The sequence below is a fragment of the Chlorocebus sabaeus genome, chromosome 20 (genome assembly GCF_047675955.1).
Source record: "Chlorocebus sabaeus isolate Y175 chromosome 20, mChlSab1.0.hap1, whole genome shotgun sequence".
Classification (NCBI taxonomy): domain Eukaryota; kingdom Metazoa; phylum Chordata; class Mammalia; order Primates; family Cercopithecidae; genus Chlorocebus; species Chlorocebus sabaeus.
In genome coordinates, this window is record NC_132923.1 from 1,724,609 (window position 1) to 1,738,183 (window position 13,575).

Consider the following 13,575-nt stretch of genomic DNA (forward strand, 5'->3'; position numbering starts at 1 on the left):
TAAACAAGGTGAATAGGTTCCCTGCTCTCTAAGAGCTTTCAGTCCACAAATGCAATGAGTTTACAAAGGAGAAGCACAAGCTCTTAAAGGAGTTGGGGTGGGGGTGGGGGTGGGGGTCACAACCTAATTTAGAAAATTGAGGAAGGTCTCAACCTGCCATCTTGTACTTACAATAGTGATCAGCAGGTGTGGTACCAAATATGGAACCAACAATTTTATCTGCATTATCTCATTTAAGCCATGAGTGCCATTATTGTTAGCCTCACTTTACAGATAAGGAAACTGAGGGCTGGAAGGTTAAATAAGTGGTGGAGTTGGGATTTCACCCAGACTCATGTGAGACCCAGACATCTTAATCCTTTTGGAACCTGTGCTTCTCCTTTGTAGTACTCACTACACTTGTGGAACTACACCCAACTACACTTGTGGAACTACAACCAGCTCTGCAAACACGACAGCCTATTTCACTCCAAGTCTTTGCTCATGCTGCTCCTTTTGCCTGGAATGCCTATTTCCCTCAAAAATCTTCCTGCTGAATCTTTTGCGATCTAATTAAAGTGTTCTCTCTTCCATGTACACTCCTCCCTCGGATAGAATTAGCCACTGTCTTCTTTGTGCATACACAGCATTTCATAAATACTGTCACAGTCCCTCCAGCACTCCAAATACTTATCTGATGTTCTCCCCCTAAGAAACTGTAAGTCCTAGGGGATGACAATCAACTGACCTCCATAGTCAGAAACTTCTGCTGTGCCTGGCCTTCCAATAAGAAAAGGAGAGAAGAAGAGGGTAGGGAAGAAAAAGGGAAGGAGAAGAAAGAAAAGCAAACATGAAGACAAACACTTCAGTATATGATATCCTAAGACCATCTGCTCTTTTGTAAAAATTTTGCTTTTTTTTTTTTTTCCCAAGAGTCAGGGTCTCACTCTGTTGCCCAGACTGGAGTGCAGTACCGTGAACATAACTCATTGTAGCCTCTAACTCTGGGGCTCAAGCAATCCTTCTGCCTCAGCCTCCTGTGTAGCTGGGACTACAGGCATGCACCACCTCATCTGGCTATTATTATTATTACTATATTAGTAGAGATGGGGTCTTGCTATGTTGCCTAGGCTGGTCTCAAATTCCTGGCCTCAAGCAATCCTTTCACCTCACCTTGGCCTTCCAAAGTGCTGGGATTACAATAAGCCACCATAGGCCAAAATTTTGCATTTTATCCATTACTGTAAAATTAACCCTTACAACTCCAACAACACTCAATTTGAGAATTGTTCAACAACCACTCAATGAAAGCCCCCCGAAAGCTTCCCATTCTGTTGCGGTCCCTTTCTCTTCTCCTGTGCTCTCTCCTCTTCCTCCTATCTAGCCCACCCTTTTGGCAGCTAAGAATTCCTCCCTCCATTGGAGAGCCACAGACAAAAAAGGAGTCAGATAAGAAAATAAGACCTCAAAGAAGGAAAACAAAGTGAAGGCCTTGCATCAGAAGTCACGTGGCAGAAAGCCACTTGGATATCTGAAAAGAAGAAAGAATTAAGGAATACTACCTTTTGCCTCAGAGACCATCCTTAGCCCTGAAGGCATTGTTTCTGCTTTAGGTTTCCCAGATAAGCATCTGAAGTGCTACACCAAGGAACTTAGGTTTCCAGATACTTGTCTGGATTTTGCAAGGCGTAGATGAGTCACTTGAGAGGGAGAACTGGAATGGCTGCCTGGGTTCATTTCCATTGTCCAATCAAAGGGCCTGTGGAGGAGGGGCTGCTACAAGACTCTGTGCAGGGAGGGGTGGGTACGTGGATGGCAATGGGAGGATCAATTAATTCCACCCAGGAGCCAAATGAAACACACAAATAAAAACAAAACCTGAGTGGTGGTTTTAATGTCACTCTGGAGTAGAAAGAGCATTCATTTAAAGCAAAAGTGTGCGACCACCTGTGTCAGCCCCTGCCTCTACTCCACCCCTAACAAGCATCAGGTGCCCACACGGGCCTGCTGCTCGCCTCCTGGGCTTTTCTAAGCCAGGTGAGACCTGTCCCAGATGTCCAGGAGTCCACTGGGGGAGTGGCACTATCAAGCAGAGTCATCTGGTTTTCTGCCTGGGACCTAGACCATTGTGAGAGTCAACAACATGGGGGTACGGCGGAGAATCTGGAGAGAAGAGGTTAACAACCCTCCCACTTCCTGGCCACCCTCCTCCACCTTTTCTGGTAAGGAGCCCTGGAGCCCCGGCTACTAGGCTGACAGACCAGCCCAGATCCAGTGGCCCCAAGGGACCTGAGCTAAATCTGCAGAACCGGGTAACACGGGAAGCACACGGGAAGCACGAGGAAGGTAAAGAGTTCCTGTCCTTGCCCCTCCCCACCCCCACCTTTTCTGTGATCTTTTCAGCCTTTCACTGGTGACTCGTTTTTCCAGGGCCCGTTTCTCTCCCCTACCTGGGTTTCTTCTAACCTGGAAATCTAATGACTAAATCACACTAAAAAGTCAGTAGCTCCTGTGGATTACATATCCCAGGAGCATATAGATTTTGAATTTTGAATTTTGAAAGAAACTCTGGGTGGAGATAATATTGAGGCAGAGACTAGAAGATTTGAAAGGACTACTTTCTGTGTGCAGGCAGGGCCTCGGCTAGAGATAAATGAGTCTGGGTCAGGCAGGAGAGTGAGAAGTTCTGAGGTGAAATGAAGGAAGCCCTCAGAGAATGCTCCTCCCACCTTGAATCTCATCCCCAGGGTCTTGCTGTCCCATTCTTGGTGCTGGGTGGATCCAAACCCAGGAGATGGGGGCAAGCATCCCGGGAAGGCTGAGGGCACTCTCCGGTAGATTCTGCGTGTGCCCTCAGATGCTCAGCTGCAGACCTCTGAGGAGTAAAGGGGGCAGACCCTCCCACTTCGCCTCCAGCCTCTTTCCTTCCTGTTCCTGTTCTATGGTGGGACTCCCTTGCCAGCCTTCAGATTGAGAAGTCAGATGAAGTTTTAAGAAAAGGAACCTGGTGGGTGACAGAGATGGGTGGAGAGGCTGGGGAAAGGCTGTTTACTTCCTCCTGTCTAGTCAGTTTGGTCCCTTTAGGGCTCCGGATATCTGTGGTGACTTGTCCACTCCAGCGTGGCATCATGTGGCAGCTGCTCCTCCCAACTGCTCTGCTACTTCTAGGTAAGTCAGGGTCTCCCTGGTTGAGGGAGAAGTTCGAGATGCCTTGGGTTCAGCAGAGACCCCTTTTCGGGCTAGGGATGAGACTCCCACCAAGGGATGGGACCCCTCACTACATCCATAGCCATGGATTGAGCTCCTAGGACAAGCCAAGATAGGGCTAGAAATGAGGATGCTGGTTCCAATTCGGGCATACTCATGAGTGAGGCCAGTCACTTCATCCCTCTGGGTCTCAGAATCACTATGTGGAACCGAAGAGCTTGGACTAGATGGTCCCTAAGGTCTGTCTCTTTCAGTTTGACATTCCAGTGTTCTCCTCTATGACTTAATTTTTACTCTTTCTTGCGGGGATATGGGTTGAGGCTGTTTCTGTGGCTTGGTTCAGGGAAATTCAACCTGTACGCTTAATTTGTGAGTTTGCACAGGGAGCAAGGGGTAAGGGAGTAGTGTTGAAAATAGGGATTTGGGTTGACAGTGGCGCAAGAGGCATGAACACTGGAGACCAGAGAGCAGGTAGCAAGAAGGTTTCCACTAGAAACATCCTGATTCTTGGGAACATTGGGCTCCTGGGGCAGGGGAGGGCAGGGGAGTTTTAAACTCACTCTACCTTCTAATCACTCTGATCTCTGCCTCTACTCAATATTTGATTTACTCTTTTTTCTTGCAGTTTCAGCTGGCATGCGGGCTGGTAAGTCAGCTTCATGGTCTTGGATTGACCCAGTGGGGCACGTATGGGGACATATGATATTGTGGCAATAAGATATTGGGAAATGCTTGCTGAATGGGAAAATGCTGACGTGGGGTTAGCAGGGATAGTTCCTCCAATACAGCAGAACTTGGCCCTATGCTTCTCTGGCCAGTTTTTCTCAAGATACTGAACAGGCCAAAAATGGGGCCAAGATGCTCTAAGACTGAGTCATCAAGCATGGGTTTGCAATGAGCTCATTCTAGCTTTGAGGCTCCCTGGGAATGGCAGTGTAGAGCCTGCTCCTCTCCCTGTCCTCACCCCATATTCTCTTGGCTCCTCAGAAGATCTCCCAAAGGCTGTGGTGTTCCTGGAGCCTCAATGGTACAGGGTGCTCGAGAAGGACAGTGTGACTCTGAAGTGCCAGGGAGCCTACTCCCCTGAGGACAATTCCACACGGTGGTTTCACAATGAGAGCCTCATCTCAAGCCAGACCTCGAGCTACTTCATTGCTGCTGCCAGAGTCAACAACAGTGGAGAGTACAGGTGCCAGACAAGCCTCTCCACACTCAGTGACCCGGTGCAGCTGGAAGTCCATATTGGTGAGTTGATGAAGGGAAAGAGGAAAATCACCAATAAAGGGTGAAACAAAGGGTGCTGAAATACTTGGGAAGAGCCACAGATGATATTCTTAGAGATAAAAGCTAAGATGAGATGACTTGTGGTCCCACTGAATGGTATCAGGGTTGTAGTCCTAGCTCTAAGTAGGTCTTGGGCAAAATGTCAAAGCCTGTGAGACAATAGATATAGGACTGCTGCACTGCACAATTTCAGGAAGCACCATATGGAATGCATACAATGTGAATGTGTCATGTGAAGGTTACGCCTTGGCATAGATGCTCAATAATATTTATTTATTTATTTTCTTTTTTTTTTTATTTTATTTTTTGAGACAGAGTCTCATTCTGTCACCCAGGCTGGAGTGCAATGGCACAATCTCGGCTCACTGCAACTTCTGCCTCCCGGGTTCTAGTGATTCTCCTGCCTCAGCCTCCCGAGTAGCTGAGATTACAGGCGCCCACCACCTCATCCAGCTAATTTTTGTATTTTTAATAGAGACAGAGTTTCATTATGCTGATCAGTCTGGTCTCAAACTCCTGACCTCAAGTGATTCACCTGCCTTGGCCTCCCAAAGTGCTGGGATTACAGGCGTGAGCCACCGCTCCTGGCCAATAATATTTATTGAATAAATTTATGAATTTGGTGTTAGGACCTCAATCTCCTTCTCACTCTCAGACATGTAATGCCCTAAGCAACCTCCCAAAGCAATCCTAGTGGCCTAGCATCGTATCTTTCTCTCTCCTCATCAATGCTATACTCAAACCTATACTTAAGTATAGATTTGGTAATGTGATATCTCTTCCGATAGAGGCAGATACATGTTCAGTCTGCACATTAATCATGAGCTGAAAGTGCTTGTATACTATTAACAGAATATAGACATCAGACACAGGTAGGAGAAACACTTCGAAGGCAGGGGTCTTTCCTGGTGTCCCTACAATCTTACCACATAGCCTGGTCCCTGCAGTGTCACCCTGCAAACCAAACTCTACTTCCATGGCTGTTCCATTCATACAATGTTTATGGGTGGAACAAGCCTTGGGGGAAGAAGGGCATAAAGAGGTGGATCTGCAAGAAAGCTCCATGGAATTGGGCCTCTGAAACTGATTTTTGTGGCTCTCTGGCCTCTGACAGTACCACTCAACTGACATGGTTTCACTCTCCAGAGCTACAAGAAGGAATGTCCATTTCTAGCTAGGTAAGAGATGTCCACCTACAACCAAATAAAATGGGGAATTACCAAGAGAAAGCAATAGAAAAATCAAGTCTAGGAGTTACTAGTTTGCCTTGAACTTGGCTCTAGAAACTGGCTTTAGAACTCTAGCCAATCAAGTCTATATTAAACTGTGATCATGAGAATTAGTTTCACCAGGTAAACTTCTGAGCATCCTTTAGGACCCATTTCACTTATGGCCTCCTCTGAGGAGCATTTTTTACTTCTTTTTTTTTTTTTTTTTTTTTTTTTTTGAGATGGTCTCTGTCTGTCACCCAGGCTGGAGTGCAGTGGTGCAATCTCGGCTCACTGCAACCTCCACCTCCCAGGTTCAAGCGATTCTCGTGCCTCAGCCTCCCAAGTACCAGGACTACAGGCACGTGCCACCACACCTGGCTAATTTTTTGTATTTTTAGTAGAGATGGGGTTTCACCGTGTCAGCCAGGATGGTCTGGATCTCCTGACCTTGAGATCCGCCCGCCTTGGCCTCCCAAAGTACTAGGATTACAGACATGAGCCACCGCGCCTGGCCTGCATTTTTTACTTCTTTCAGGCAGAATTTCTTTATTCCAATCTAGTCGGCCCTGCAGTCCTTTATTCTTAGCCTATTGTAGCACTCATTATATGGTATTGTGATTATTTCTGAATATTTATGTTTCTATGTCTAGACTTAGATTCTTTGAGCCTGAGAACTATATGTCCAGTCATCTGGGTATCTCCAGTCTGCAGTGTGTCATACCTAGTGAGTGCTTGATGAAATATCACTTGAAGGAATATACATATGGACATTCACTGAGTCCATGACAGGACAGATTGGAACAAGAATGTTCCTCCAAAGGCCACCAGACTATATACTAACCATGACTTTATGCTGATAATGTTTCATCTCTCTGCTGAAAAAGTAAGTGGATAGATAGGCACATGGCTTCTTTTGATAAACGATATATCTTAATAGGTAATAAAGATTACTTTCTGTTTGGCAAATCAAGAATCATGACCAACACACGTCCTACCAATTTTGTTTAGCATCAGGTAGTAGATTTTTAAAGTTATAGTAATTCAACCTGAGAATGTAGTTTTAAAAAATAAAATTATAGTAAATTTTATTTTGTTCTTATTACAAAAGCCATTTGGGGTCAATTTCAAAAATACATAAAACAGGAAAAATTTAAAATGTCCTTCTGTCCCACTCCTTCAGAGAAAGCCCCTATTAACATGTAAGTGCATACCCTTCTTTTTTTCTGTGCATAATACTTTTAAAAATATTTTAAGTATTATGCTTTTTTAACTTAACGTTATCTCATGAATATTTTCTTATGCCATTATAATATTTATCTACAATATCATTATTTTTTAATTATTCAGGCCCTTTCCTGACCATGACTTCATGTTCTCTCTCTGTGAAGTCTGATTACTTGGTGACATGATTGTGAGAATAAGCTCTGGCGATATAAGAATTTCCTCTCTTGAAGGCCATACTCAGTAATAAAGTTGGTCTCATCGAGGCCCCATGACACCTCAGAAACCACCAATTGCCACGCTGAGCACTACCAGTCATGCCCCTCCCCTTCCTGATGTTTACATTGAGTTCTCCTTCACAATTTCTGCAGCCACTCCGTGGCCATCGTCACCTTATTCCTGACTGCCACAAGAGTCTTTCAATATTCCTTCGATTGCCTATTCCTTCTGAAATCTACCTTTTCTCTAATAGGGCAACAAAATCATCATTTTCAAATGCAATTTTTACTCTGATCTAGAACTTACTGTGACTCCTTGTCACCTGCCACAGCAAATCTAAGTCTAGCACTTAAGGATCCTGCAGATATGCCCTTTGTTGCTTCTCACTTACCTCATTGCTTAGTCCCTCTGTTCTAACCCTGTGTGTTGATCATATGTGTGTGTGTGTCCCTCTTCCCCATTAGACAAAGGTCTTGGTATGACTTCAGTTCTCTTGCAGGGCCCCATCAGCTCTTCCCCAAAGGGAGCTATGCAAGGTTGACTCCCGATCTGGCTTTCCCTTATGTCCCAGGATCTGGATGGTACGTGGCCCCTTCACAAAGCTCTGCACTGAGAGCTGAGGCCTCCTGGGCCTGGGGTCTCTCTGTATCTTTCAGGCTGGCTATTGCTCCAGGCCCCACGGTGGGTGTTCAAGGAGGGAGACTCTATTCACCTGAGATGTCACAGCTGGAAGAACACTCTTCTGCATAAGGTCACGTATTTACAGAATGGCAAAGGCAGGAAGTATTTTCATCAGAATTCTGACTTCTACATTCCAAAAGCCACACTCAAAGACAACGGCTCCTACTTCTGCAGGGGACTTATTGGGAGTAAAAATGTATCTTCAGAGACTGTGAACATCACCATCACTGAAGGTGAGACATGTGACACCCTGGAATGCCCAGGGCAGTTGAGTTGGGAGGAGATTCCCAATTCTTACACGCACTTCTTCATATGCGGGTCCACCCCGGTGATCAGCAGGAGGTCCCCGAAAGTCCCTGATTGCAGGGTAGGTTTGCAGCTCTCTTTCGGTCCATTCTTTTGGGGTAGCTAAGAGGTGTCATTCACTCTGCAGCGTGATGGCAGGAGCAGAAGCCACATCTCCTCCCCAATACATACCTCTGTCTTTCCTTACCCTAATCACACCCACGATGTCATATGTTCCTATCATACTGGCCTCCTTCTTATCCAAGCCTTTTAGCCATGATCCAAACTGGCAGGAGCCCCTCATCCCCTCACAGAAAGAGCCTAGAACCTGGGTTCCGGCTCTGCAGCTAATTAACCATCTGACCAGAGGTGAACCACTTAGTCTCTCTGAACCCCAGTTTCTTCTGCTGTAACAAAAATAAGCTGACATTTATTGGGCACCTTTCAGTGTGCTAGACTCTGTACTAAATAATTCTTTACATGCACCTGGTTTGACTATCATAGTGGACCTTCACAACATGAGATAGGTAATATTTATTCCATTTTACAGATGAAGTAACTGAGGTGCAAAAATAAATAAATTGTCCCTAAGGTCACATCAAAGACTTCAAAGCCTGTATATTTAACCATTAAGTAAAAGATCTGAACAAGCACTAACATCTTATGATCCCAATTAAGTCATCCACAAAACATCTCTAGTTTCAGCACCAGCCTCCAGAATCGTAGCTCTAGAGTGGTATGTCTGGACTTTCCAGTTTCACAGAACTATCTGTAACTAGCCCAAGACATAAATTGTAAACAATTTGCGTGTAGAAAGGCAGCAAAACACCTTTTGAGATTTTTTTTTTTTTTTTTTTTTTGAGACAGAGTCTCACTCTGTCGCCCAGGCTGGAGTGCAGTGGCTGAATCTCGGCTCACTGCAAGTTCCACCTCCCGGGTTTTACGCCATTCTCCTGCCTCAGCCTTCTGAGTAGCTGGGACTACAGGCGCCCGCCACCTCGCCCGGCTAGTTTTTTTATATTTTTTAGTAGAGAGGGGAGTTCACCGTGTTAGCCAGGATGGTATCGATCTCCTGACCTCGTGATCCACCCGTCTCAGCCTCCCAAAGTGCTGGGATTACAGGCTTGAGCCACCGCGCCCAGCCACCTTTTGAGATTTTGACACTACAATGCCATAATTTGTACCAAAATAATTTCATGACACTTTAAACTGAAAGTAAATACTCCCAAGTGGTTAGGGAAAGAGAGCGAATAAAGCAAATGGGGTAACATGAAAACAATGAGTGGATCTGGGTAAAGGACATATGAGATTTCTTTATACTATTCTGGTAATTTTTTTTAAGTTTGGAAATATATCAAAATCAAGAGTTTAAAAAATTGAAATACAAAATCAACGAATTTGTCCCAGTTTCTAGACAATAGCATTGTCTGACAATTTCTTAACTGTCACACAAAACCTAGCTTACAACCTAACTTGCTAATGCTCCCTGTCACATCTCTGTCAAACAAGCAGGAGCCTTTGCTAAGTGTTTGGTGAGCTGTCCTCTGCTCAGATAGCACTAAGATCAGGAACCAATGGGAGGAAGCAATACTTTCCCCCTAGACTTCCCCACCATTCCTACCACTTGTCTTTTGGCAGTTGTCAAAGACTCTACTGGTGACCTCACTGTTTGTTCCAAATATCTGCCTTAGTGACTCTTTTTTTTTTTTTTTTTTTTTCCCCATCTCTCCACTTCTCCTAGCAGATTTGGCAGTGTCATCCATCTCATCATTCTTTCCACCTGGGTACCAAGTCTCTTTCTGCCTGGTGATGGTACTCCTTTTTGCAGTGGACACAGGACTATATTTCTCTGTGAAGAAAAGCATTCCAAGCTCAACAAGGGACTGGAAGGACCATAAATTTAAATGGAGCAAGGACCCTCAAGACAAATGACTCCCATCCCATGGGGGTAATAAGAGCAGTGGCAGCAGCATCTCTGAACCTTTCTCTGGATTTGCAACCCCATCATCCTCTTTAGGCCTCTCCACAAGCAGCAGGAAACATAGAACTCAGAGCCCAGATCCCTTACCCAACTCTTGATTTTTCCTTGGTCTCCAGTGGAAGGGAAAGGCCTATGATCATCAAGTGCCTGCAGGGAAGTCCCAGTGAGTAGCTACATTCCTTGGAATTGAAGTTTCAGAGCTACACAAACACTTTTTCTGTCCCAACCATTCCCTCACAGCAAAGCAACAATACAGGCCAGGGATGGTAATCCTTTAAACATATAAAAATTGCTCCTATTATAAATTACCCAGTTTAGAAGGAAAAAAAGAAAATAATTGTTCCTAAATAAATGGATAAGTAGAGTTAATAGTTGAGGCAGGGCCATACGGAGTGTGGGAACTGCTGAGGATCTAGGAAATTCAGTGGGACCAATGAAAGAATGGCTGAGAAATAGCAGGGTAGTCCAGGATAGACTAAGGGAGGTGTCCCCATCTGAGCCCAGAGATAAGGCTGTCTTCCTAGAACGTTAGCCGTAGCGGAATTTACCAGAAATCATGAGGGTGGGGTAGAATTGAGTCTTCCAGGGGAGTCTATCAGAACTGGACCACCTCCAGGTATATAATGATGAGCCCCCTTAATGCTAGGTGTAGAAAATGGTCCTAGGAAGGGGACTGAGGATTAGGGCGGGGGTGGGGTGGAAAAGAAAATACAGAACCAACCTTGTGTCACTGTCCCAAGTTAAGCTAAGTGAACAGAACTATCTCAGCGTCAGAATGAGAAAGCCTGAGAAGAAAGAACTGACCACAAGCACACGGGAAGGAAAGCGCAGGAGGTGAAAATACTTTTTTGACCAGGGTAGTAAGAAGGGCAGGGACTGTAAAACCACCTTTTCTGTTTCAATATCTAATTCTGGTATAGCTTTGTTCATTGCATTTATTAAACAAATGTTGTATAACCAATACTAAAAGGACTACTGAGCTTCACTGAGTGAAATTATGAAACTTTCAAATCTTTCATCATGTCAGTTCCAATGAGGTGGGGATGGAGAAGACAGTTGTTGCTTATGAAAGAAAGCTTTAGCTGTCTCTGTTTTGGAAGTTTTAAGTACAGCATTTCTTGGTTCCAATAAAGCATTTTACAAGATCTTGCATGCTACTCTTAGATAGAAGACAGGAAAACCATGGTAATAAAATATGAATGATAAAATTATTTCTTCTTCCCTTTGTCCAGGACTGTAACAGAGATTGGTTTGAATTGGTGAGAAACACCCCCTCCTCTTAGCAACCATATCACCACAACTTATAAGAATTAGCCAGCTTGCTTTCCAAATCTTGCTGAGACAATTGGGTTAAGGTGGATTCTTATGGGAAGTATGGGAGAGGGTGAACAGGCATTAGAGATAGTTTCAGAGCATTGGGGCAGATAGGAGAAGGTACAGCTACACAGGAGGTAGAGGCCTGGGCAGAGGTAGAGGGTCAGCCTGATTGTATGAATTATGAGCTATATACCAAGACGATTCAAGCTAGATTACATACATAAATATTACATAAGATGCAGACATGACACAAGTGCATTTGGAAACCTTGGACATTCAACTCACATTTATTTACTACCTACAATGTGCAAGCTTGAGTTCAGGTGCTGAAGATATCAGATGAAAAATACAGGGTCATTCCCTGGAGAAGCTTTATTTCTAGTGAGAAAAACAGTTAAATAGGAAGAGAATGAAGAAAGGGCTGCAGAAAAGAGGCTTGATTTGGGGGATGTGGTCAGGAAGGATGAGTAGGAGTTTGCCAGGCAAAGAAGAGAAGAAAAGCCCAAGGTTCATAGGCAAAGATTTAAAAACAAGAAAGCAGTTTGGCTCTGTGTCGGTGTGGGAGAGGAAAGAGTTTCAGGGCCAGATGATGAAGGACATTGCCTTCCAAACTAAGGCGATCGTATCAGACCCTGCAGTACATTTACGGAATTTAAGCAGACCAGGTTTGTACCCTATAGTATTTTAGAAGGATTCTCTGACAACTACCTGAGGGATGGATGGGACGGCAGAGTTGAAGACAGGAAGCCAGCTAGGGCGGCAAGGCAGGATGCAGTAACCCAAAGGCAGCAATAAGGAAGTAACTGGCGGTGAGGCTGGAGAGGAAGGTGCTTAATCAACAAGGTATTTAGAAGGCGGACTCTCCAAGAATTGGCAGCCAGCAGTACACGGCGTAACTAAGGACCAGGTTCCACACATAGTGCCCGTTTTCTGAGTTAGAAAATAGAAAAGCAAGGCAGGCACAGGTTTGGTGGAAAGACAAACAATTCGTTTTGGGATTATTAGTACTTACTTCCTTTGGTCAGTAAATTTTCTTAAAGATGGCAATTTCATAACGTAACTGCACTGGTTAAGCAGCTAAAAGTTAAAATTACAACCCTAGTCGGAAAAACCAAATACCTCAAAATTATTCGTACAGCACTAAGGCGGAAGAGGACAGTGTGAACTACACGATGCTGAGGTCAGCTAGCAGGGCTCCCAGCGGTTAGCACCGAAGCTGGTTTTGAGAGCCAAGGCCCCAGCGCACCCGGTGGTTAGCATCGAAAGCGGTTTTTCAAAGTTTCTTAAAAACATGAGGTTCACAAAAGGGCACGTCCGTCCCTGGGTGGGATCGAACCACCAACCTTTCGGTTAACAGCCGAACGCGCTAACCGATTGCGCCACAGAGACAGACGTTAAGACTCTTGGCTGCCAAGTCACTTCACTGAAGAAAAAAGGCTCACTCTACGTCTCCAAAAAACAGGCTGATTTGAAACCTGTGACACAATTAGTTTTCCGTGCTTCAGGGCGCAGCTCTTAGCCCTGAGCGAGGCAGGTCTTTTTTTCCGCGCTAGCACTTGCGTAGATCTGAAGCAGGACTCAGCTTCCACCAGAAGAGGCTGAGAAAAGGAGAGCAGAAGAGGATGCAGGAATGAAGGGTCTTTGGGGAATCCAAAATGGATGCTCTCTGTGGGTTCGGGGGTTCAGCTGATTTTGGTCAGAGAAGTACGACGATAAGCTTTTTTTGCTGATGTAGACAATTTATGTATGCATGTGCACACGTTTAATGCTGACTCATAATAAGCTTATTATCGTGAGCATTAAAAATACTTTCTTATGGGTCCAATCACGTCCAGCAAAACGTGATATCTAAGTAAGTGAGTTTTGTATTACAAAATTGGTCTTCAACCCCCGCTGTTTTGAAAGGTTTCTACCGGCATATTAGACACGCAGGCAGAACACGGAGCTTAAAAAGCCTGTAACATTCCAATTAATGGTATTCAGCTTGGAAATAAAAAATATTTTTTTAAAAAATGCCTGCAATTTAAGGACTTTCATACTGATATATACAGATCCAAATATCTGAGGACAGAGACCCCTAATTCCACCACCATCGACCTAGGGAACCTCGTCAGTGCTGGGTCTAAAAAGCCATTTTTTTTTCTTTAATTCCTTTTTTATATATTTACTTTAAGTTCTAGGCTACATGTG

The 13,575-nt window shown here is 44.6% G+C and overlaps 1 protein-coding gene and 1 non-coding gene across 5 annotated transcripts; one reads left to right on the forward strand and one right to left on the reverse strand.

The window, feature by feature from the left end:
- The first annotated feature begins 2,214 nt into the window (after nt 1–2,214).
- Nucleotides 2,215–11,213, forward strand: LOC103223675 (low affinity immunoglobulin gamma Fc region receptor III-A). 4 transcript variants are annotated; one of them, XM_007976388.3, is made up of 6 exons: nt 2,215–2,325; nt 3,064–3,147; nt 3,812–3,832; nt 4,174–4,431; nt 7,778–8,035; nt 9,832–11,213. In XM_007976388.3, the coding sequence occupies exons 2-6, from the start codon at nt 3,108–3,110 to the stop codon at nt 10,017–10,019; spliced, it is 765 nt and encodes a 254-aa protein (XP_007974579.2). In that variant the 5' UTR covers nt 2,215–2,325; nt 3,064–3,107; the 3' UTR covers nt 10,020–11,213. The 4 variants fall into 4 exon arrangements, with proteins under 4 accessions (XP_007974579.2, XP_007974577.2, XP_007974576.2 ...); XM_007976386.3 differs by having other exon boundaries at nt 2,216–2,325; nt 4,177–4,431; XM_007976385.3 differs by lacking the exon at nt 2,215–2,325 and having other exon boundaries at nt 2,753–3,147; nt 4,177–4,431.
- Nucleotides 11,214–12,700: 1,487 nt separating this feature from the next.
- TRNAN-GUU (transfer RNA asparagine (anticodon GUU)) lies at nt 12,701–12,774 on the reverse strand. Its single transcript has one exon. It is a non-coding gene; the product is annotated as a tRNA-Asn (tRNA).
- Nucleotides 12,775–13,575: the final 801 nt, after the last annotated feature.

Bases quoted from the DNA above. Each gene is read 5' to 3' on its own strand.
- LOC103223675 (XM_007976384.3), top strand. From the start codon at position 3,000: ATGGGTGGAGAGGCTGGGGAAAGGCTGTTTACTTCCTCCTGTCTAGTC. The intron at 4,432-7,777 runs GTGAGTTGATGA...TGTATCTTTCAG, and splicing joins GCAGCTGGAAGTCCATATTG to GCTGGCTATTGCTCCAGGCC. The intron at 8,036-9,831 runs GTGAGACATGTG...TTCTCCTAGCAG, and splicing joins GAACATCACCATCACTGAAG to ATTTGGCAGTGTCATCCATC.